Here is a 25,929-nt window from a genome sequence, read left to right as displayed (position 1 = left end):
GGAATTATTTTATTTAGCACATTGGCTGATTTTTCAAATAGGGGAAGATGCAACTTTTTTCCATCATAGAATGAATTTGTAGCTGTTGCACTGTTAAATTTGTTTTATGTTCATTTTTCCACATCGTTTTGTTTGGTTTATTTGTATGTTTTCATTTTCTGATCATATTATTTTTGTGTATTTTCATACTTGTGTGTTGGGATGAGAGACGATATGATGGCTTTGGAAAGTATCCAACCTTCTTTGGAAGTTTTTATGATTTGGATTTATTGGGAAACCGAATCACATTAACACAAAGTTGCAACAAACCAAATCTGAATGAAGGTCAGTTGGTTTATTTAAACCAACTCCTGCAAGTGGGTGAATACTTTCCACTGTTACGTGTACATTGAAGCAAAGTGTTAAATGGGCTGTGTGTTGGTCCGGTGTTACTAATAAAGGTTTTAACGCAGCGGTGGGGTCATTAATCCTCCTGAGTTCCTGAGCCACAAGATTTGCCCTCTCCATGGCAACCACTATCTTCCAAACCTTTACTTTGCTCTGAATGTTTGTTGCCATGTATTAAATTTTACAGGCGGTGGAGGATTTCTGGAATGTATTGGATTTGTGGCTTTGGAGTATATTGCTATTTATACTGGACATTATTTTGGTGTGGCACGTTTGTCTGCCATCTTCAAACAAACTGCATTGTAATACTTAACCTAACTTTAAACTGTGATGCGAACTGACAACACAGTGGTGAGATCCTGGAATCCTGAATCCTGGACATCATTGAAACCGATACGTAGGTACTGTAAATGCTGTGCAGGGTGGAGGCAAAGTCTGTGATGTATTCCCAGTGAATCTCTGTGTACATGAGGGATGTGTTCTGGGTCCTTCTCAGTTCAGTGGTTGCATGGTCGAAGTAGAACAGCATCTTAGGTGCCTTTGTGAGGAAAGTTTTTACTGAGCGTTGACTTTGTGGCCAGTGCTCTTATTTTGGCACAGTCAGTGGATGCCATGATAACTGCACTTGAGAAGATGAGTGAGGAGTCAGGGTTTGCAGATGTCATGGATCCAGATTAACCTGTCAGTTTCTTCTTGGACTTGGCCCTCAGAAGTATATTGGCATTCAGTGAAAGTGTCAAACTTGCAGGGATTCAGTTATCTTGGCAGTAACATGCATGTCTGAGTCTTCAACCTTCAACATTGAGAAGACACCTGTGAAGAGCTTGGAGTCACGAGATCACTGGATGGGTGTTTGGCAATACCCAAACCTTTGAGGTAGAATGAAGATAGAAGTCTTTAAGGTCCTAGTTGTTCCCATCTTACTGTATGGCTGTGAGAGTTGGACAATAACTAGGGACCCAAGATGGCAGGAGCATGTTTGATGACCCCTCCCCTTAGGGTCTTGGTGCTTCCTATCACACTGCTAAACAGTGACCTAAAGTGGATGACTAGATGTCTTTGCTACTTGATTTCTTTGAAGGATCCTTGGGTACCCCTGGAATGACTTTGTCAATGAGGGGTTACTTCAGCAGATGATGAGTATCACTTGCGTCATGATGAAGCTTGAGCTGTAACATTTTTGCCATGTGAGGCATTTCTCTGGGCGTGATCCTGCATGCAGGTGCCTCTGTGTTGGTGAAGGGCCAAGGTGGCGTGCACGTTTCACCTAGCTGCGGCAGATAGAGATGGTGACTATGGATAGTTTACTTTCGAGAAGTGAGGTTGTACTAGTGTTTGCCTGGGTGGTTACCATCCGGGACACAAGACCATTCCATATTTTGGTGGATACAGTGACCAAATGCTCCCAGACTTGGGTAATCAAACCCGCCATGTTGACTTTCCGATGCCCAGTATCGTACACCCCAAAGCTGGAAATCTGCTAATTTCTCAAACTTTCACTCAGGTGTTTTTTTTTTTTTGTTGTTTTTTACTTTACATTAAGTTTGAAATGATTTGTTGCAATTGAATCCAAATATTCCCTGTTGAAAGTTTTTGGTTCAGTACCAGCACCTGTGGTAGGGGGCGCTGTGAAAACACTGTGCTGTAAGCAAACCAGCAGAACAGTCAAGCGGCACAGAGAGAGCAGCGTTATGATTGAAGAGAAAAACATTTCCTTCTGCCCTCAAAAAGACTAAACTTGTGTGATTTTTTTCGAGGAGTCCGTATGAGGGAGAGGGTCGGGATGAGGGGAGCAGGTGAGACACAACTTTGGAAGAAATAATAGTTCATAGTCGCCTGTCAATCATTAGAGTGCAGCCAATCAGTAGATGACGTCTGAGCTGTGCTTGTTGTGATTGGCTGAGGGTGGTTCACAGCTGGGATGTAATTGGTTGGTGATGGTGTTTGTTTGATTAAGTCTTAACCAATCGTGGAGCGGGATGCTGGAGTGGGTGTGGACTGGAGGCTGATTTGCATGGTGGGGTGAACGCAAACCGCAATCTTCAGTACCCGATTGTGTGTGTTTGTACACAATGTGGACACGCTATCACAAGCACAACGGGGTACTTAAAAATCTGCTCTTTCTTTTATTTTCACAACCTCCTCATCTGTTCTTCCTCTCATTCCACCTTCATTTCCTTTATCTCCACTTTGTAAAGTAATCTGAATTCTGACACTTCCCCCCCTCTTTGCTTGCCTTTGTCTCTTGTCCTCCTCCCCACTTATCCACCTCTGCCTCTTTCTCCTTGTCCTCTTCTGCCTCTCATCCACTCCCCATTCCCTCCATTCAGGTCCATGCTGAGCAGCACCGTGACAAGTCGGACAAGACGTCAGGTGGCGTCCTCTCCTCTTCTCCAATAATGATGAGAATAACTCCTCACCAGGATCTGGGAACACTGGTAGGGTGTTCCTTAGTTGATCTCTTCAAGAAAGATGACAACCATATTTGTATCACGTGTCATGAAGCCTTTTATTTGACTTATGGCCTTGATTGTAAAAGTGGCAAACACCGCCATCTAGAGTTGGCTAAATTTAATGCCAGCAAATGGTAACATTTTAAACTGTCATAAGGGATTTTGGAACTGCAAAAAAGGTTTGGAGCTTTTCTGGGCCTGTATTCACAAAGCATCCTAAGGCTAAAAGTAGTTATTGGTGATGTCATCCTAAGAAATATCTTAGGATTCCTTGAATTCTAAGATATTTCTCAGAATATTCAATATTCATATTATATGTTGAATATTTCTCAGAATACTCATATTCAAACATATGTTTGTGTTTGACCTTATCAGGAGTAAGTTTACTTTTCCCACCCAGCGTAGTAGCGTAATAACACCTGAGATGAATGTCATCACAACATTGCAATACGTGGCTACAGGAAAAGTGTAATTTGCATGTAAGTTGTATAACAACTATTAATAAACACAGTAAGTGATGTCAGCCTGCCAGAACCTGAACTCACCTGTTTGAGAAGAACTTGTCTTGTGTGCTGCAATCTCTGCTCTCGCTTTGGATTGCAGCACGTACCAGCACTTCTCATACTCGTTTGTGCACAATTACCAGCAACACAAAGCTAAACAATATAATAATCTGCATGTGAATGAGGTATGTTCAAACATTTTGAAGCTGTGGATCCATTTATTATCATCATGACATTCAGTTATTTTTCACAATTACACACTTCGTAATACAGTTCAGGTTATATGATTGGTTGATTTTACTGTCCATTCATGACGAGGAGTGCGGAGCACATTGGTATTTTTTCTCTCTCTCTTTACTGTGTCGTGACAACCAATCACACCTCTCAGAAGATTGTCATACCTAGCGTCGGGGTCAACCTCGCCTGCTCATAAAGATAAGTTTCTGTCCCACTTCTACTTCCTGGATCACTCTTAGCCTAAAGGTTAGGATCTTAGGTTACGTTGTGAGGCCCCTGAGATTCTTTGTGAATACGGGCCCTGGTTTATTTCAATTTTAAAAATGTTCTAAAATCGTGCCCTTTAATTATGTGCATTTACGTGTACACACACACACACAAACTTTTACAGTTTGTTTTGACAAATCAATGAATGTGTGGGTTCTTAAAATTTTTGTGACTGTGCAAGGAGGAGAGAAGTGAGGGAAGCCATCAAGGAACCCATGACAGCTCTTGATGGTGTTTGAAGCATCTCTGATTGGTTGAAATACTTATTGCAAACTATAGTCAGTTTTCATACAACAAAACCCGATCAGGTCTCGGCTCAATATGCCTTCTGGCAAATTGTAGGTGAAATTTTTGCTCTTTAAGACGGCTCTCTTATTTCTCTCTCACTTAACGAGTGACACAGGAAGTAGTTCAGCTGATCCTTCTGGGCCTCAGTTTGTTGATGCCACTGTTGGTCAAACAAAATGAAAAAGTAAGTAACCTTTACAACTCATGTTTCAGGTGGCACGGCACACCTCCGGCCATCGCCAGCCAGAAGGACTCTGTTAAGCCGCGCTCCCTGCGCTTCACTTGGTCCATGAAGACCACCATCATCCATGGAGCCCATGGAGATGATGCGCGAGATCCGCAAGGTGCTCGACTCCAACAGCTGTGAGTACGAGCTGCGTGAGCGCTACATGCTGCTGTGCGTGTCGGGCACCCGGCACGAGACGACTTCGTCCAGTGGGAGATGGAGGTGTGCAAGCTGCCCGGACTCTCCCTCAACGGTGTGTGCGCTTCAAGCGGATCTCAGGCACGTCCATCGCCTTCAAGAACATTGCCTCAAAGTTGCCAACGAGCTCAAACTGTGAGTGCAGAGGAGCGATTAGTGGGCAAGGGCTCGGTGGGGGTGGGGTTGCAGTTAGCTTGGCTCGTAAGGAGAAAAACGCCGCTATACGGGGAGCAGGAGGTAAGCTAGTGGGTGGGATCACCTTTACGATGTTTTTTGACAGTTTATTTTCTAGAAGTTTTTGTTCCTTCAGTTCCTGCGAAGTTGTGAAGAACTTGAAGCGTGTTCTCTCCCTGCGCGGGTTGTACTTCGACGTTCCACTCTGCATGTCTAACCTCCTCTTAGGGTTTTTTTTTTTTTTTTCTTCTTAATATTCACAATTTGACCACTCCTGTCACTTCTTGCTATTTTACTCACTTTCTCTGCACTGTGTTGTGTGGCGGGGCAAAAATCTAAAGAACAGTCATACTGGGGGAAAAAGAAAAACAGAAACCTTTCTTCTCTGTTCTCTGAATCTCTAAGTGTGTTGACTGGTCGCAGATGGAATACGGAGCCTTATGTGCCGAGATGCCTCCAAAAACTGATGGACTCCAACTGAGCCAGAACAATGGATGAACTCTTCCCTGCCCTCAAAACACCCCCCCCATTATCAACTGAACTCAAACACATCATCACTCCTTTTTCCCTCACACTGTCGCCAACAACTTTATTGGCTCATTGTTTATTTTGTTTTGTTGCTGGTTGCTTTAAAAAAAATTTAAATAAAAGTTGTGCACTGGAAATGAGGGCTTGTTGGAGCAGGATGGACTAATGTTGCCTTCAAGGACGAGGTGAAAATTGGCTTTTGTGATCAGCACACAAATGCTCTGTCCTTTTTGTTTGGGTTTTTTATTTTATGATTATTATTTGCATTTGTTTTGTTTGGCATCTTGCCTTTATATCAGGATGTCAACTTCCCAGTTTCCATCCCGCTCTGCGACACGCGTTCCCAAAGAGAGAGAGAGAGAGAGAGAATAGTCACTGGAAGATGATGGTGAATTATTTTCTCTTACTTTTGATTTGATAATATATTTTTGTGTTTAAAATTTTCAGTTTGTACAGATTTGGATTGGGGGTTTGGAGGGGAGGGGTGGGGGGGTAAAGGGTCATGTCGGATCATTGCTGCCTTTCAGTGTCGTGCACATCTGGCGCACAAGTGGACATCCACACTTGGTGTACTAGAATAAATGGTGGCCCCGAGATGTTTGTACTGGTGTCGGTGGTGGTGACGACTACTGCTCCTTCATTTTAGCATTTTTTTTTTTTTATTTTCTTTTCTTTTTTGTGATTGCCTTACTGGTGCAAAATGACTTGAAGTGCAGACCTTTTTTTTTCTTTTTTTTGTCTCACCTACATTATCCTCAAATCGTATGATTGGAACCCAAACCACAAACCTGGACGAGTGCCTGGTTTTGTGCAGTAAGTAGCAGCTGGTTGTAGAAGAGACAAATCCAGGGATCGAACACTGCGACGGAAAGGGGGGGGGGGGCGCACGCGTACCAGTCCCATCACCTGGTTGTACCAAACTTAACACTTTTTCTTTGTGTAATAATGACACTTTGTCCCTATTTTAACATGCCAGATTATTTTCTTTAAAAGTCAATCATTGTATTACGGTGCTGGGTATTGATTCTAATTATTATTCTGGCTGTTGCTGTTATATTCTCTTTCAGGGTTGATTTATTTTACATTTTTGTTTTACATTGCTGTAATTTACATTGATTTTAAATGTGTTGAGCAAACTGTAATTGTAGTGGTGGGTTTGGGGTCGAGAGGAGTAAGCAACTCCTGGAAAAAAAATATTTTGTTTTTTGTGCAAAGAAAATGAAAATTACAAGGATAGTAATAAAAATGTTAATGATAGTTTGCCTCTCCCGATTATTGTGGAAAAAGTGAGTTGATTTGCACAAAAGTGTCACGTGCAGCTGAGAAACACAAGCAAATCCGATGCTTTGCTTAAAGGAATTTGAGCAGATTAATGCCAGTGGTTCTTGGGTATAACACAGTATGTATGATGAATAGGGTCATCACGCTGAAATCTGAATGGTGAATGGACAGAGTAAATTTTGAAACCTTTGGTGTTTTAGCACCACCTTGTGGTTTGTGGAAAAAAAGTAGAATTCATTGCATGAGAATAAACTGCTCTGTGTACACTGTACAATTTAATCATTTCTCATATTCGAAAAAAAAAAAAATTCCAGAATGTAAAACACCTCACATACTGTACACAAACAAGTTAAGCAAAGGCAACAAGCATTAAAGTCAAACTGATGTAACATCAGACTGAAAGCGGCACCAAACAGTTTCCATTAATTCTTTCCAGGTTTGGGATCTTGCTGCAGAGACGAAGAATATGGAGTTGACATTTTTTAAAAAGTAAACTGTACAATTTGTTCAGTCCTCTACTGTTTGTATGATTTGAGCACATGAGGAAGCATCAAAGCCAAAAACTGAAACAAAATGTAGCGTATCACCTTCAACTGAAGGCTTCAAATTCAAAACTAAACAAAGCTGCCTCAGTGTGACTCCTTCACATTTGTAATTGAGACCTGGAAAAACTGGCAGAACCAACTAGCAGTCTGCTTAACGTGTTAAAACTGATGACATGATGGCGAGGCAGCACGGCGGTGAGCTTTTTGAAGCAATAACAGGCTTTATTTTTGTTCCCCTCTCAGGTCAGCAGGATCTGAGAGGTTTTAAACAGACGACATTTCATCAAGGTGTTCTCAAACGAACATTCTTAGCACTCCGACAGAGTTCAGCTGCTTGATTCCACCACCCTAAACTACTTAAATGCTAACTAACGTTGCACGCTGCTGGCAATGCTATAGCACATCAGCACACTCCACGATGCGTCCTTTAGTCATCTGAAGATGTGAAGCTTTTTGAGGCTTCAAGGATCATCTGAAGCCTGCTTCATTCACAGTCCACCTGGCAGGTGAAACTTTTGTCAAACTGGATTTGATACAGTAAGCTGTTAGCAGCTGCCACAGAGATAACGGGACGGAGTGGGTGGAGGTCCTCTGGTCAGTTTTCATTCTGGTTTGGGGGGCAGCTCTTGTTTGTTGTTCTGTAGTGTGTGTCTCTGTGTGTCGGAGGTAGGCGTGTTCAAACATTAAAAACGCTCCCTTCTAAAGGCTGCAGTCTCACTCTGATAACAGGACGTGTCCTCGTCCCAGATGTGGACTGTGCCTGGGACAGGTCTTTCGGTTTGTTCTTGGGGGTTTCGCGAGGAATATGGAAGAATCCCGGAAGACAACCACCCCAGTTTGACACGCATATTACTCAGGTCGATGGACGCCTGGATATCGTACTGAAAAATGAAACCCTGATTTACAGCCTGTTGAAGTGAGAGGAAAAAAAATGCTAACTGTACTTGACTTACATCCTCTGTAAACTGGTTTGGATCAGAGATGTTGGATGTAAGAGGTTCTACCGGCAGCAAAAACGTTTTTAAATACTAAAATAACAATAATTAACAAACTTTGTTTTTCAGCCAGTTAACTTGAAAAGTTACCACCTGCAGGTCAGTGGGAGGTGGGCTGCTCCACTTTGAGCCCACCACTGAAGGAGGCAGCTGCCCAGCAGAGGAGACATTGGGAGGAGATGAGCTGTTGCCACCTCCCAGGGAGGCCCTGAGGGTGGAGCTCCCGATGGAGGAGGTCACCACCGGGGATGAGAGGAGGAGGTGGATGTTGTGTGGAGCCGGTTCTGGAGTGGGCGCGTCTGTAGAGGAGGGGTTGGCGGAGGAGACTGGGGGAGCCGAGGGAGGCGCCGGCCGCAGCAGCGGAGGGGGCTGAGAGAGGGAAGAAGGAATCTGAGTGGAGGAGGGTGGAGAGCAACCGCTGGTGATATCTGGGGGAGCCCTCCATTTTGACCTGACAGGTGGGAAAAAGAAAATAAAGATTATGTTCTCCAATCACTGAGTAAGAAGTTTGCTCCTCGGCGTCTCACCTCGTCGTCCTCGGCGCTGCCGTCCATAGCTGCTCCCAACTCCTCGGCAAGCTTCCGGTGCTCTCGGTTGGTGGCGACCTGCTCGGCCGCCCACTCCCTCAGCACCTCGTCCAGGTTGAAGCGACGCCGGTAGCTCACGAAGAACGAGCTCACCTGAACGCAGAGGAGAGTCCGTGAGTGAAAGAAAAACCAAAAAAGGGACAATAAACATCAACCTACAAAGAAAAACACTGTGGAGAGAACAAAGTGAGCAGATGTCGAAGTCAGAACATAACAGATTTTTCTTTGGGATCAGGAACGCAGCAGAATTAAGTCATTTTGGTGCTTAACCTTGAGGGTGAAGTTACTCTGAAACTTCAAGAGTTTAAATTATCAGCTTGGCTCTGGTACGTGAACCTAAAACCTCCACGGAGCAGAGGTTATATGGTCAACTCGACAGTGGACAGCTGCTTAAATTTTGGGTTTGATCCGGATGAAATTCGTAAATTTAATTAATCTGTCCGACACATAATAGTTTTATCTTTGTAGGATTTTCAAATAATAACCTAATGTCACAAAGGGACATTGGATTTAACAGATTTCAGGATCTTCAGATTTTCTTGTATGAGAGGGGAATTGAATGATTTTTTTGGTTGGTTTTGATCCTAACCATAAACGTGATGGTGTGTTGAACTGTTAAAGCGCCTTGATTACTAAACTATACTCATCCTCCCGCCGTTGCCCGTTGACTCTGTCTCCTACTTTAAAATAAGAGCACAAGAACCATCTGAAAAGATGAATTTGTTCACCTGCGCTGGTGTCTTTGTCCCAATCACCTCAGCGATGGCTCCAAAGTCTTTGCCGTAGCGACGGATCGCTGCAAAGGAGAAACAACCAATTTGTTGTCTAAACAACCTACAAAAACAGCCTAAACTACAGGGTGTAAAGTTTTATTTCTGGTCTACAATGACTATTAAAATGATGTCACCCTGCACAGCCAGGAGCTGCTCCTCTGTGGTCCAACGAGTGTTCATCTTCTGAGCCGGCTGGGCAACATCGGAGAGGGAGAGAGAGAAAAATATTTGCTAAACCATAAACTCACTGGGGAAAAAGCAGAGAAGAAAAGCAAAGTGAGGAGTGGAGGGAATGAACCTGAGGTGTCCAAACAGGCCTCACCTCAGTAGGTCTGAACATGTCGATGTTCTCGCTCAGGCTCTGCTTCAGACTGCTGTTCGTTTGTTTAACCGTCTGCACCTGAGGGAGACGCCAGCACAGACGCCGTACTGAGCAGGAAGTTTATTTTGTGGTTATAAAAAAACAATATACAACACTTGGAACAACGTGAAAGTTATTTTAAACATTAGCCACAGGCCCCTTACACGCTAACGAGTGCACAGTTCTCACAAAATGTCAATGTGACGAAAAGCTCAAAGTGTTCCGGAAATTATCAGATGTGGAGTGAACCAGGACTCGTAGCTCTGCTATAAATTCACACTTAGCATGTACAGTTAGTGGGTGACACTTCCTCATGTAAGTGCAACAACAGCTGTCAATGAGACCGTGTATGCTAATGCAACATAATGTCTGGTGTAAACAGTCCTCTGACAATTTCTGAAAAACTTCCACCTCTGAACTTTCAGTGAGGCCGCGTGCCCGGCACTTAATTGTCCTCTTGAGCGACACCAACTGCGTGGTCCGCTGCCGTATAGTCAGCACGCCGGCGTCGTGGGAGGCCGACACCGACGTGATGTCTGCCTGCTCCAGGTGCATGCCTTTAGGTGGTCTGCGGCGCGCTCGCAGCGGGTGGTGGCGGTACTGAGCGCTGATGCTCTCCTTTCTCACCGGGCCCGAACGCCCAGGGATGACTTGTCAGACGTGGCGCTGGTGGGGTTCTGTTTCAGCGCCTGCATGGATGCAGCAGTCACACAAACGTCAGAATGACGCTAATGACATGCACGCACGACTGACAAACTAAAAATTACAAGAAGAAGAGGAAAACCTGCTCACTTTAGATCGTTAAAATGCCAATACCTCTTTTTTTGGCGTCAACATCAAAGTCGCTGTCGCTGCCAGGCTCTCCCTCCTCCATGTCATCGTTACTGAAAGACACGTTCAAGCTTCTGTAAAGGACCAGCTCCCAGGAGACAACCTTCTCAGGTGCTAACGCTACCTTTGACACAGTGTCCTCGGGGTTATGAAACTTTCATGAGATGATGTTGTACCTGTCATCTTTCTCTCGCTTGCTGACCAGCCTCCTGGCCTGACGATCCATGACGGACGTCCTGGTCCGTGTCTTCTTCCAGCCGTAGTAATATTTCACCAGGCTGGAGATCGGCTTGTCTGGAAGCTGCACGCAAGCAACAATGTCAAACGCAAATTCCGTGTTATTCCCTTTGAAACAGCTTGCAAAAGTATGCTTCTGTTTCCGCCTCACCATCTGCTGGATCCGATGAAAGCTCTTGCCGTGGAAGCTGAAGGCCTGTTCGAACAGGACCTTGTCCTCCACCGTCCACTCGTCCGGAACGGAGTGAAGTTAGCCAGGTCGGCCAGCGAGCGCTCCACGTCGTGTTTGTGCCACAACAACATCCCCAGAGCCTGGAGGAGGTCAGAGGAGAAGTGCGGTGAGTCACCACAAATGAAAACAAGCTAGTTAGCCGCGCAAATTGCCAAGTTTCATCACAGTGGGATACAATGTGGATTAATCTGCAGACTTATGGTTTGTAAAGTAAGTTGAAGCTCAAACATGAAAACAAAAAAAAAGTTTTTTTTTTTGTTTTTTTTAAATCAGAGTCGCTGTAGGAAGCCCACCTGCTCCTGGTTGTATCCGTGTTTTTCTTTAGCCATGAGGATGTACTCATCCACTGCAAGAAGACGACAAGAGAAGGCGTTCACTACATCAGCAACAAGAAGCAGAAAATGGCCAGAAGCAGAGTTGTTGCTTACACATGGCATCGGAAAGCTGATCGTTCGGACACCAGACCAACATGCTCCTCTGGTCCTCCTCGCTGCAACGGCTCAGGCTGTCTGCCAATCAAACACATTTTCACACCGTTTCTTATGTACACACTTAGAGACTATGATTGCAAATGTGTATCACACAACATAAAAACATGCAGAATTTTGGAAATGTGCCTCCAACACAAACAAAACAATCTGATCACATGTAAAACAATTTCACCAATTACAACTTGACAGTTACTTGTGCAATTCTGACTTCACGGATCTCAAAATTTCCAAAAAGCTCCCTCTAATTTCTAAAAAATGTGACTTCTTTTTATTATATAACTTTCTGCAGACTCGCGGCATGTGCACGGATCAGGATCCTATCTGTACGAATGTAGCGTCAAGACACACAGATCCACAAATGGTGAGTTCAAGTGTTGATGAAAAAAAACTGGGACATCTGGGTTTTCATTGGATTCATGTGTACTTTTGAAGTGGGGGAAAATGTTTCTGAGTAGACAGAAGACCTGTGATAAATTTAGAGGTTATGGTTTAAATAAGATCCTGCTTGAATCCAACTAGATATGTGTTTTTTCCCTTTTTAACAATCCATTTAAATGCTGGAGGTGTGCAGTCCCTCCTTTTTTATCTGGACTAGCACGTTTGCCAGCAGACGTGCAAATCTACCAACTAGTGGCCGCTTACTGAATTAATTCTATGTTAATTTGGTGAAACAATCAAGAAACATTGTGGTTTAGGGGTTAGCACGGTTTCCTCACAGCGAGAAGGTCCCAGGTTCACTGTTCTCCCCGTGTTTGTCCCTCCAGGTGCTCTGACTTCCTCCACTTTCAAAGACATGCAGGTTCAATGAACTGGTGACTCTAAATTGGCAGCAGGTGTGAGCGGGCGCATGAATGTGTTTTGTCTACGTATTGGCAGACTGGCGGCTGTTCCCTGCCTCTCACCCTGTGACTCTTAATTGGAATAAATGAGTCCAGAAAATGAAGTATGCGGTCTCCGACTAGCTGATTTCCATTGATATTTTCCCATATCAGACCGTTACCATAACAATCGGTCCAGATCGCGTATCAGATTTGCAACTTTGGTTACAATTTTCACAGCACAAAATAAAACAAAAAGCAAACAAAGAAATTATGAGTGACAAAGAGGACCATTCTCAGAGCGGATTTTATTACACCGACAAGTTTGAATTGGAGGAATGAACAGCAAACGTGCTCGAAGTGGACATGCAAAATGAAGACCAACAAGATGAAAACACAGCTCCGAACAGCCACAATAATTAATTATTGCGCTCAGTCCATACAAAAAGACAGAGGTCTGATATTTTCCCAGACAGACCTCGGGAATCAGTTATTAATCTTTTAATATTAGACGACAAATTTTTTTTAAGCGAGGCTGTGAATCACAACTTTGTGTTTTTCATATACCCTGAAATTGTCCATTCCACAGCCTCACACGCAGGTCAAGTCCCTCTCTCCGATCTGATCAAACATGCTGCCCCCCCCCCCCCCCCCCCCCCCCCTGGCTCCTCTTCATTAGAGAGAAAAAATATTACAGACGGTGACAGCCAGGGTGCTCTCTCTGGATTCGCCACCTGTGTACTGTCAGAATCCAGACAAGAGGCTGGTTTTACATTTTTGGTACGAGACACCTCTATATTTCTCTGACAAGGAGATGAAGTTCAGTCAATTCACATCTACCAGTCATGAAACACCACACACAGTTTCACCCTGTCATTTTTCTTCACACCTCATCAGCCAAGTGTGGATGACAGTCTGGTCATGTGATTAAACACTGAACCAGGATGCTGACGTGCCTGTTGGGTTTTCATTTGGATCATGGTTATACATGCTGATAACTGCTGGTAATCTCGTTCACATAAAATCCTTAGAAGATTGCCTTGCAGCAGTGAGAAGTTGGATGTCTGGAAACTTCCTACTTTTAAACTCTGATAAGACTGAAATGATGTTCTTGGTCCAGTGAGACATCGGCATCAATTTGACCAGTTAACGCTCAGCCTCGGCTCGTGTGTCTGACATCACACTGACAAAGTGAGGAACCCTGTGGTAATTTTGATCCTTTGTTGTCCTTTGGCCACCACATTAGAAATATTACTAGACTGCTTTCTTCCACCTGCGAAATATAGCAAAGATTCGTCCCATCCTGTCTATGGCTGATGCTGAGACCCTGATCCATGCTTTTATCTCTTCTAGACTGGACTACTGCAATGTTCAATTTCTGGTTTACCGCTTTCTAGCATTAGGGCTCTCCAATTGGTTCAAAATGCTGCAGCCAGACTTTTGACATGAAGCAGAAAGTACAACCACATTATACCCATTTTGGCATCCCTTCACTGGCTTCCTCTCCCAGTGAGATCAGATTTTAAGGTTCTGCTACTAACCTACAAAATTATTCATGGACTGGCACCTCCCTACCTAGCTGACTTAATAAACCTTACGTACCGGCCCGGGCTTTACATTCTCAGGGTGCAGGGACTACTTTGTGTCCCTAAGGTGAAAAAAAGTCTGCGGGTCACAGAGCTTTCTCTTATCGTGCCCCTGTTCTGTGGAATTATCTTCCTGCATCAATAAAAAAGTCAGATTCTGTGGAGATTTTCAAGTCCAGACTTAACACGCACTTATTTTCCCTTTCATATGGCTAGCATACTGGTACAGTTTGTTTATGCTTTTACTCTTTTAATTCATTTATTAGAAATTGGAGCGGGCTGCGGCCTCAACTTTACCTAAATTCTGGGTCTTTTAGTGGAGTTTAGGGCTAGCGGCCGGTGATCACTTTAGTATTTCTCTGTTTTTCTTGTTTAATGCTGGCAAATTATACAGTATTTTTTGTCTTTCTGATGCTTGATTCTGTTTTTTCTCTGTTTAAGAGCAGCTCCATCCAGAGATGGGAGTTGTATTCGTGTTGGCGATCCTCCTGTCCTGTGCGCCAATAGCATTTCTTGTATATTTGTCCGTGAATTGTTCTGTAATTATGTTTTGTAGCATGGCCCAAGCAGAGGGCACCCCTTGAGTCTGGTCTGCTTAAGGTTTCTTCCTCAGAGGGAGTTTTTCCTTACCACTGTTGCTCTAGGGGTTGGTAAGGTTAGACCTTGCCTGTGTGAAGCGCTTTGAGGCAACTCTGTTGTGATTTGGCGCTATATAAATTAAAATAAATTGAAACTGAAAATTGATCACTGCCTCTAATTAAAACAGGTGCCACTGCTTTCAGCCAGAACAACGGTGTTGCTGTGACGGTGTAAAACTGTCTCTGTATGCGGAGAGCAAGAACAAGACTAAGAACTGACAACACCCACGACTACCTGCAGCAGAGGCGGGCAGGTGAGACTCCCTCCCATGATGTCATCAGGCATTCAAAACAAAAACAAATATATAAATTCCTTTTCAGCACATGGTTGAAAAAGGCCCCTTTTCCTCTAAAGTTATGTCTTTGTTGCTTGTAAATCATGTTTCCTTTTCACATCACTTACAAGACAAATTTAACTTTACATTCTCTCATTCTTTCCTCTCAATTTCTTTTGGGCAATAACTCTCATTTGATCTTTATCCATATCTGCGTTTCTCTCCTTTTAGATGTTCTCCATACTTCATCTTATTTCTAAATCTCCCTGTGTGTGTGTGTGTGTGTGTGTGTGTGTGTGTGTGTGTGTGTGTGTGTGTGTGTGTGGTGTGTGTGGTGTGTGTGTGTGTGTGTGTGTGTGTGTGTCTCATGCCTCACTTCTTTTCATGCATCACCGTACCTGGTCTGCATTCAGGATCTGAGCCTGGTAGTCTGCTCCAACCCTGATCATACTCTCTGAAATGAGACAGAAGATAAATGTGAATCATTACATCTCAGAAGAATGGACAGATTAGTAAAAAGGGTCTGGGGCCTCATGTACAAAGACTAACGTGGACTTTCTACTAAAAGTTGGTGTACGCCAAACCCTGAATCTGGCGTAAGCACAAATATATTCAGATGTATGAAAGTGTGAGTAGGTTTGAATTCACGCACGTTCCATTTGTACATCCCACTGAACGTGGAACCAAACTCCTCCCTGGCCACGCCCCATTTAAATATGAAATTTCATGTAAATAACCCCTTGGAGCAGGGATTCCCCACGATGTCACATCAGACAACATGAACACAAAATAAATTATACTATAGATGACTAGAAATTCCGTGATGACACACAGGGACAGTTTATTCGGTACACTGTTAAACGGATTAATCATGAAACTGGAAAAATGTTTGTGGGAGCTACGGAGCAGAACAGCGCGCACACACTGACGTTAAAAAGGTGAGGCACACCTCTGCTGACCATTCACAGTTTACACACATGTTGACTGACAAATATGGAGCACAGGAAGCCTGTTAAGAAGCTCTGCAGCTCACCATCAAGCAAAAATTCAAAAAAGACATTAATAATAATAAAAACATATCTGAATGCTCCCATCCCCAAATGTGCCTGCTTTGGTTTTCGTTCGGAGCAATTACACAAATAAACTATTTAAACACACAAGCAGCCCCCCCCATCGTGCACCGTGCAGCCCCCAGCCTCTCTGATAGATAGATAGATACCGTATTTTCCGGACTATAAGTCGCACCGGAGTATAAGTCGCACCAGCCACTTTATCCATTATAAAGAAAAATAAACCATAAATAAGTCGCACCGGAGTATAAGTCGCACCAGCCACTTTATCATTATAAAGAAAAATAAACCATAAATAAGTTGCACTGGACTATAAGTCCCATGGACATACAGGTATGTTAACTTAACATGAAAAGTTCAGATGATAATATTGTGACGGCTACCGTTTTCAGATGCATATTTCACCAGTCGTAACTTACAATCTGCAGAGTATGATTTTCTTTTTGGTCGCATTTTTTCGGGCCTTCTCCGTTGTCTTGTTAAGTTATCAGTAATGTTGAAATTTTTATTTTTCTATGGTAGTCAGAAGTCGCAGGAACAGTCACACAAGCCTTGAGTGCCCTCTCGTGAGCTGCATTTTACCTACAGATATGTTTGTATTTTGCGGACCACATTGTGAGCCAAACCATGCAGCACCTACCTGCGCAGCTCATGACCACCCAGCGGTGTCGATCCAGCTCCTTCCAAGTGCAGACGCTAATCCTCCGCCGTCGCTCAGTGCTCCCATGCAGCTCTCAGCGTCAACTCTGCTCACACTGATATCCAAGGGTTGAAGCTGTTTTGTTAGCCGTCCCGGAATAAACACCATGTTCGTCTGCTTCAAACGCTATTCACAATCTTCGACGCCAGCTCCTTCCAAGTGCACACACTAATCCTCTGCCGTCGCTCGCCCAGTGCTCCCACGCAGCTCTCAGCATCAACTTAAACACTCTGCTCACACTGATATCCAAGGGTTGAAGCTGTTTTGTTCGCCATGCCGGAATAACAGCAAGCACCGTATTCGTCAGCTTCACACGCTGTGGGTGAGGTGAGGAATACGCGTCCAACGTTCTGTTCTCTGATTGGTTATCGCGACCAGCGTGACTTATAGGACGGCCGCCATACTACAGTGTCCATGATGCATTGCATTTCCTTTTCTGGTGGCCATTTTAAAACATAGATCGACTCTGTCACGTAAAATTGTTTTGTTACAGTAAATTAATTGAGATCCTACCGGTATATTTTTCATTTATAAGTCGCACCGGAGTATAGGTCGCACCCCCGGCCAAACATGTAAAAAAGTGCGACTTATAGTCCGGAAAATACGGTACTTTATTGATCCCAGAGGGAAATTCAAGCATCCAGCAGCTTACACATTAGACAAGACACACACATTGCACCAGACACACAAAACAGGGTTAAGTAAATAAAAGAAAAATAGACTAATCAATAAAAGCTACTAACTAAAAATAAAAATAAAATGTGTGCAAGTACAGCATCCAGTCTCAGAGAATATGACGGAGGAGTAAATGTAGTAGTGCAGTAGTGAGGAGGTAGCACAGATGTAAACAGTACACAATGTGAACAGTGTAGGTTGTGCAAAGAAGTAAGCAGTGTAAACAGTGTTGATAGTGCAAAAGAAAGCAATAAAAGGTCAAACAGATGTGTCACAGGATTATTTCTTACTGAGATGGGAAGAGTTTGAACAGTCTGATGGCCTGAGGGACAAAAGACTTCCTGAATCTGTCCGTGTGGCAGGACTGGGACAGCAGTCTGCCGCTGAATGCGCTCCTGTGCCTGATGCCTTTTGCGCACCACATATGATTTGAACATTGATGGAAGGAAAATGTTTCCTTTTAACAGAAACAAACTCATCATGTGATGGTGCCTTCATGCTGTTAATAGCTCCGATTACATTCCGGAAACCGGCTCTTGCTGCAAAATGCGCTGTAATGTTAGAATGTACCTGATAACATTTTGATGATTGCGGCTCGGCGCAAGGTTGACTGGCACACTCCTGACTGATCAGGCAGCGCACGCTGGAATGCCAGGGCGCCCAGTGTGGTCAGTACCTGTGTAGGCACAGCCTGGCTCCTCACCGTTTTGCGCTCTGGGTCGACCGCAGTGCTGTGCGCAACTCCAGTAACAGTGGCCTTGGTAATCAAAATCGGTTTATGAGCCAATTATCCTCAAACCTCGCATTCTCCGAATAATGTCAGTTTTAAGAAGACATTTTTACTCCCTTAATTGTACAGTAATCCATCCATACAGTAATCCATCCATCCATTTTCTAACTGTGCCTCTGTGCACCACAACCACAATGGAGTTGCAATAAAGTGATCAAGACGTGCTTGTAGTGTAGCTAGATGTGTAGAGGAAGAAGGGGGGACAAAAAAAAAAAATCTGTTTTCCAGCTCTCCAGAGTAATGGCAAGTTTCAGAGTATAGAGGAGGTAGAACAACCAAGTATAGTTACTGCACACTGAACTAATAGCCATAATTACATTAAGGCCCACCACGGGACACAGAGTTCATCAGCAGAAAATGTTTTCATGGTTCAGAGAGAAACTGTGGTTAAAAGCAGACATGAGGCACCAGAGCAGTGAGGCAAATATAAAAGCTAATGCAACCTGGCCAGCCATACCATCGTTTTTCACTTTTTTTAAGGTCTGGTACTGAATTTGCTTTGAAAGTTGCGATATTTCACAGCACCACAACAACAGCAAGCACATATCTTGAAAAATATGACCGATCTAATTTTGTCATAACTCATCATAAAGTAAAGGACAGATGAGAGAGAGAGCAACAGTAAATACAGACAGGGAGTAATTAGTGCTGTGATAAAGCCAAGGAGACAGACGAGATGGACAGAAGGCTCAAAAGGAGAAGAGAAAGACAGACGACAAAGCAAGGCAGACCAGACGGAGAAAGGGGATCTATCTTCCTCAAGGACAGAGGGCAGGAAGGGAGGAAAGGGATGATAGAAACCATTGTAGATGGTAAGAAGAAGGTGGAGTGAAGCAGTGTGGAGAAGTAGAAAATGCTACAAGAGCAAAGGAAGGAAGGAGAAGAGGAAACAACGATTGTGGAAAATGAAAGATGTTATAGGAAGGTTGTCGAGTGATCGCAGCAGAAACAACGAGCAAAGTCACGGCTGCCAGAACATGCCTGTTTCTGACTTCAAGTTGGCAGGCAAAAATTTTTGTAGTCCCTTTACCAGAAAATTTGAACCCCCAGTAGAGCTGCTGTTTGTTGTAACACCATCTCCTTCTGCTTCAAAGATGAAGAGAAGGCAGCAGGCAGTTGGTTGGTGATAGTAATCAGAGGAAGGAAAGATGCACATTGGCAAAGGATAAAAGGAAGGAGGAGTGAGAGAAGGAAGTGGGTGGATAAAATGAGGAGATGACAAAGGAGAGTTAACTTGACATGCATTTGTTTTCCATTTGATCTGCTTGACTGTTGGAGGCTGAATAAGAGAATGTAACTCAAGTTGTTATTTTTGTGTGTGTGTGTGTGTGTGTGTGTGTGTGTGTGTGTGTGTGTGTGTGTGTGTGTGTGTGTGTGTGTGTGTGTGTGTGTGTGTGTGTGTGTGTGTGTGTGTGTGTGTGTGTGTGTGTGTGTGTGTGTGTGTGTGTGCGCATGCACACGCATACCGTGGGCTTGCTCTTCATCACTGCTCTCCTCCTCAGAGTGTGGCTGACTGTTGCCATTGGTTACGGACTTGGCTCTGCTCCTAGACAAGACCCCGGCCCCTGACCGCTCCATCACTGAGGGCATGGCTGCAGTGAAGACCAAGACACCACATTTAAAAAGGCAATTTCACTACCTTCTTTCATACAATGTTAATCAAAATCTCAATTTTCATATGAAACCTGGCTACAATTTGTCGTCCCCCCTCCCTCCCCCACAGAAAATAATAAGCTCCCTCTTTAAAAAGTACAAAAGCTCTTTATGCTGCCACCTTGGAGGTCTTCCCAATATTTTTAGCTGTGTTCCAAACTTTATTTTTGTGCGTGAGTGCCCCCCATCATCTCCCCCTAATTACCACTCAGTAACTATCTAGCATCAATTCATAAATCTGTCTCTCAGCTCAGCCTTGTACCTTGTTTACCAGTGGAACACAAATTCATAATAGATTCAACGTGTGTGTGTGTGTGTGTGTGTGTGTGTGTGTGTGTGTGTGTGTGTGTGTGTGTGTGTGTGTGTGTGTGTGTGTGTGTGTGTGTGTGTGTGTGTGTGTGTGTGTGTGTGTGTGTGTGTGTGTGTGTGTGTGTGTGTGTGTGTGTCAACAACGGGCAATGTCGAGCTCCACAAAAACTATCAAGGTCACGGCCATCTATTGAATTAGTCAATATAGGAATTATTGTGACAGGCCAAATCAAATTAACATTTTTTATAGCCCAGAAGCATGAATTTAGAAAAATTATTTCATCTGCAAGTTGCTCTTCCAGCTCTCTCTCACTGTTGGCCACAAACCATGACCACTTCTTTTAATCTTGTTCATCACAGAACACAACCTACTCAATCTGCCATTGTTACGCCGGCTCATAAAACCACTGTTCTGTCAGAGGCAACAACCACCAAGACAGCAGAGTGCTACTGTGACCTGGAAACACTTGCAAATGCACTGAATCAATTACACTAGTAATTCAGAATGGATTTAAAAAATAGATTTTTCCAGAGTGATCATAAGTATTTGCAATGATGTGCAACGTTTTGCACACAGATGCCCACATTCAGTTTAATGGCTTGGATTTCAAGTTTTGGCATCCGGGTTAACGGACATCTGTCCAAAGAGCAGGTCTTCTTGCAAAAATTAAGTCAGACTCTTGACCACCTTTAGTATCTATCTCTCTCTCTCACACACACACACACACACACGTATGTTTCATGTTTGTGACAGATGTTTTACCAAAACACAGCCTCATACGTGCCAACCTCCTAACCTCTGTCTGTCTGAAATGACGCATAAAACCAGAAGTGGAAAATCTTGTAGTTCTTTGAATGGTCACGAGGCTAGCTGCAAAAGGAAGTTACTTCCCATTTAAGGCCATTTTAACATATCCAAATTCAGGAAAAAATAGAATAAAAAAAATGCTGTCGATGCATTTTGTTTCTGCAAGCCAATTAAGTTGACTCAAACTGCATCCCTACTGTAATTATGTTTTGTCTTTACAACACTGTTCAATCTTAATTAAAATATACATTCAATGCTACATTCTATAGATATCTACATTTTCAGAAAAACAGACCACTATGTGGTGCTATAACTGAAAAAGCATGTTTCTCAGTGAAGTTTAAATCAGCACAATAGCTCCCAATTATGTTTTTTAGCTTCAACAAAACAGAGACTGTTATTTTTTCAGCATTAACCCTGCTAACATGTTACAATAAGCTCCATGGTGTAGTGCTTAATAAACCAAGTTGTAGGTGAGAAGATCCTGATTCAAGCATTAAGACATGTTCAACACATGATTGCCAAAACCCAAACTTTTCCTGGTCTCAACACAACTTGGAAGTTGCATCAGCTCTTTCTCAAGGCCAAGATGTTAATGAAGCAATGAGCTAATTTAAATCTAGCATTCACCCCTGGAATGTACCCATGACCAAGGCCAAAGTCTCCTGGCTCCAGTTGCAAATATCCTGTGCTCAATTCAACATGCTTCAGATTTTCAGTGCAAAATATCCGATGTGATTTCAAGACACACACACACACACACACATATATATATATATATATATATATATATATATATATATATATATATATGTATATATATATGTGTGTATATATATGTGTATATATATGTGTGTGTATGTATGTACGCACCACACACCCACAAACACACACAGAGTTTGCTGCGCTAGTGTGCTTCTCAACCACTGGGTACAGCAATATTCATCTTCCATCTTTCTAATTTTCTGTTTCTCCATAATACAAATCCTGAAAGTTAGTGTCTCCACACAGAATTTTTTATGCCCTAACCGTGTCAGTGAGCATTTCATTTGTTTGACACACAAGAGGTTCAGTGCTCAGTTCTGTGTGGAGTTTACTAATTGGGAAACTCAAGAATTAACATTATTACAGAAATTTCTCACAATCCACTTGCTCAACTCACAAGCAAGTGAGTGCTAGTCATTCATCTGGCAGTTCAGCATTCAATTTCTGCTTGTGCTACAGTGTTGGAGGTTTGGAAAGTCTCAATTCCCTGTGGTCTTATGTGGTCTCTTGTCATGATGATTTACAGTCCCAAGTACCACAATTCATGAATTGCACAACAATGGGTCCAAGTGTTCACAGGCTGCTTGGACCCAATGTTTGCCATTTTCAGCTATATATTTTTATTTATTTATTAGTGCCTAGGTGGGAGACCATTTGGGAACACCAAATGCTGTGAGCATGTTTCTCCATTTAGTACTGTAGTTGAGTTGGGAAGGGCATTGAGTGTGAGACATGTCAAATCCTAAGGTGTAGCAAAAAAAAAAAGCCATGCGTTAAATTAGACTTTCATCAACTGTCATTTATTTAATTTTGATGTCAGTATGGTTAACATTTTGTCATTAAAAAGCACAAGTTAAACATTTTTTTTATCATGGGGCATGCTTTTTTTAATATTTGGATTTTATGTGATACAATATTAAAAATACTGAAAACCCAGAAGGGGTTAGTATTTTTAATCAATAACGTCTATTAGTTATCTCACATACTTTAATCCGTCTCTAGCACTTTCTGACAAAACTCAACAGACAAGGAAAGTGTCTGAGGCTCTCACTTCGGGGGTCTTTGTCTCATCGAAACGACAACAGCTGTCGCTCCAGCTTCACTGGAAACTCATCTCAGCCTATCATAACATCATCAGGATCTACAATTCGCCGAGGATGTGTTTAAAAAAAAAGAAAGAAAGAAAAAAAGGAGACTCAGAACTGCCACCTCGACTTTCTGGGAGACTTTTTGGTGGCTGTGGTAGCCTCGAACACTTCGACAGTAGCCTCGATCGCTCCATTAAGTCGGGTGATTACGAGCTACCAGGCTAAAATTTAAATTAAACGAGCTACTTACACCCTTTTGTTGTCAAAAGACTTTACTTTCACACTCTCTCGACACCACTACAGAACGGACAAATCTAACGAAGAAGCGCTAATACGTGCTAATAATCACAACTGATTAAGTATCAACGTTTTAACATGGAAGCTGGGTCAAATCTCTTCGATCGGCCATCAGTTCTGGCCATAAAATAACATTTATAAGGTGGTGAAAGATTGTCACTTTTTTAGCATAACCACTGAATATGTAGAAATGAAGCCCAACCAAGTCCTTTTGTTTCACTGCTACCACCACCACCACGTAAAACTCACTCCTGAGTTACAATAATAACTCCGGGTGTTCCGTTCCGGAACATTTGGGTGGAAATAGTAGCAAGAATTAACGGCTGGAGTCGTTGGTGGATGCTGAACAATGAAAAGCAGACGGCATACTCTCCCCCCTCCCTCTCCGCCGAAGTGCACTCCGAAGTCAAAGCCAGCAGGCTGTCGGGATGCTAATGCTAGCTAGTTAGCTTGCGGCTAGTTCCCTCGCGTCACATTAGTTAATAGAAGTCGAACAAAAAAAAAAGGCTCTCCGTACCTTTTGTTTCTTTACCTTTCCCTGCGCTTTTCCGCTCCGAAAACTTCTCCGGGCCTCTTTCCGTCGCTGTGCAACTCACTTCGAAACGGTAAAGAAAAGATAATTAGTGATGACCGAAGAGCTCGACTGGTGTCTAATAAGATGCTCCGATCGGATCAACCCGAAGCGCGAGAGTGTGTGTGTGTGTGTGTGTGTGTGTGTGTGTGTGCGCGCGCGCGGGGGGGCGAGGGGGGGAGGCGAACAACGTCGCCAGAAAAGTCAGGTGCTCTTCCGCTACGCTGCTCTCGCCTCTCCTCAAACCACCCGACTGGAGTGGGGAAAGAAAGTAGTCCTACAAAACTGATAACTTGTCATTTAAAAAAAAAAAAAAATGCTGTTTTAGTGTTTTGTTGATGGTGTTGTCGTTTTTTGTTTTTTACAATTCTAACTATAAAGAAGAGTAGAAGCAAAAAAAAAAAAAAAAGGCTTTAAGTCATTGGCTGACATTGCGGTTTCTGATTGGAATTCACCTATATTTGGAAGATAAAAACATATATGTTGCACCTCTGTAACTGTTTTATTCCCATTATCTGCTTTTTACCACATTCCCATAAACTGCGGACTACTTCCCAGTGTCGGCGGAGGGATTCGTTTCGCGTGCCTCTCGGTGCTGAGGCCGGCTGTCCACACTTGTACTGAAGTGTACACACGTACGGTGGAGAAAAGGGCACGAGACCGGGCTCCAACTGAGCTCAGTCAGATTCGGTTGTCTCACTTATTTCTTTGTTTATTGCTTTTTTATTATTATTAATATTATTATTTACTCATTTAAAAGTGTCCAGCAGGCACTTTTGTATGTCTGCGTGCGTGCGTGCGTTTGTTTGTGTGTGTGTCCGGCACAGTGACGTCATACAGCCGTTATACACACCTGATGCTGATAATGACGCCTCCCCGTCCCCTCCCACGCGCTCACGCGCGCGCAGCATGTGCCTTGTTCTCTCTCACTTTTTCATTCCCTCAGTTCTCCTCTCTCCCCCCTCCTCCCTCTTGCTTCTCGTCTCCTTCACATCACAATACTTTTTTGTTTTTACCTCCTTTACTTTCTTCTTCACCTATATCCTCCCCTCCCTCTTTCCCCACCTCCTCCTGGTCCTCTCCCGTCTCTACTCCCCTCCCTTCCTCCTCTTCTCCATCACCATTTCCTTTCCCTCTCCTCCCTTCCCTGATCTTCCACCCTTCCGTGTCGCCTAACGCTGACTCCTCTGTCCTCCCCTCTCTCTCTCTCTCTCTCTCTCTCTCTCTCTCTCTCTCTCTCTCTCTCCCTCTCTCACCTCTCCTTCCTCTCCTTTCTGCCCTTCATCTTCCTCATCGTCTCCTTCCTGTCTTCTCGAATCTATGCTTCACCCCTCCTCCCCCTCATCCCGTGTGGCTACTTATCGTTCTCTCGTGCAGCCTTTTACATGCCGCTGTTTGTGTGTGTGTGTGTGTGTGCACACGTACGTGCAAGTTCTTCCCCTCCCCCATCCTCCCCCTATAGGGTGGCATTATATAGCAGTTTCGCTCCACTCACCCCTTTCCTCTCACCTCCCCTCTCTTCTCCTCTCATTAGTGTCCAACTCTCCATTCGTCTTTCCTTCTTTCTCTCTCTCCCTTTTCTGTCCCCACTAATCTAACCTGCTATATCTTTCAGCCTCCCTTCTCCTCTGTTTGTCACTCTCTATCTTTCTCCCTTCCATCTCCCCTTCTGTCCCTCCCACTCTCCTATTATGTTCCTACTTCTTTCCTCACCCCGCCTGTCTCCTTCTGTCTCGCCTGTCTGTCTTTTGTCCACACAAAGATTTGTCTTCATCATCCACTCATCATTCCCCCCTCCCCCCCACTGTCTCTGTGCATTCTTTATTTCTCTTCCCAATACTCTCTTTCTCTTCACAACCTTGTTTCTTTATCTCATCCCAATACTCATCTTTTCATCTATCCATCCTGTGAATTCCCTTGGCTGCTATCATGTGGTATAAAGGAGGGGTCTCAAACTGGAGGACCATGAGCCAGATAAGGCGGACAAACCAGAAGTCCACGGCCCATGGCACACATTTTTACGATGCAGGGGTAGTGACCAAGTGGTTAATGCGCTTGGTTTCAGTGCAGAAGGTTCCGGGTTCAAATCCCACCCCTGCCACATTTCTCCATGTAATGTGGAGTTGCGTCAGGAAGGGCGTCTGGCGTAAAACCTATGCCAATTCAACATGCAGATCCACCTTGGATTTGCTGTGGTGACCCCAAGTGCAAACAAGGGAGCAGCTGAAGGGACTTACCTACCTCTAAATCTGAAAATATGGTCCTCTGTCGGAAATGAACAAACTGCCCCCT

The 25,929-nt window shown here is 43.6% G+C and overlaps 1 protein-coding gene across 2 annotated transcripts in view; it reads right to left on the bottom strand.

Annotated features, from left to right (window-relative positions):
* rcor2 (REST corepressor 2) overlaps positions 1–23,761 on the bottom strand; it is a 39,086-nt gene extending 15,325 nt beyond the window's left edge. The window contains exons 1-3 of one of the 2 annotated variants that reach the window (XM_034164799.1): positions 23,584–23,760; positions 22,542–22,552; positions 19,613–19,739 (exon numbers count right to left, since the gene is read on the bottom strand). In XM_034164799.1, the coding sequence (XP_034020690.1) occupies positions 19,613–19,736 (124 nt within the window). In that variant the 5' untranslated portion in view covers positions 19,737–19,739; positions 22,542–22,552; positions 23,584–23,760. Of the gene's footprint in view, positions 1–19,612; positions 19,741–22,541; positions 22,553–23,583 lie in introns of both variants that reach the window. The other variant, XM_034164798.1, reaches the window with a different exon arrangement.
* Between the last annotated feature and the right edge of the window lie 2,168 nt (positions 23,762–25,929).

The sequence above is a fragment of the Thalassophryne amazonica genome, chromosome 23, assembly GCF_902500255.1.
Source record: "Thalassophryne amazonica chromosome 23, fThaAma1.1, whole genome shotgun sequence".
Lineage (NCBI taxonomy): Eukaryota > Metazoa > Chordata > Actinopteri > Batrachoidiformes > Batrachoididae > Thalassophryne > Thalassophryne amazonica.
This window is presented reverse-complemented; position numbering and strand designations above follow the sequence as displayed.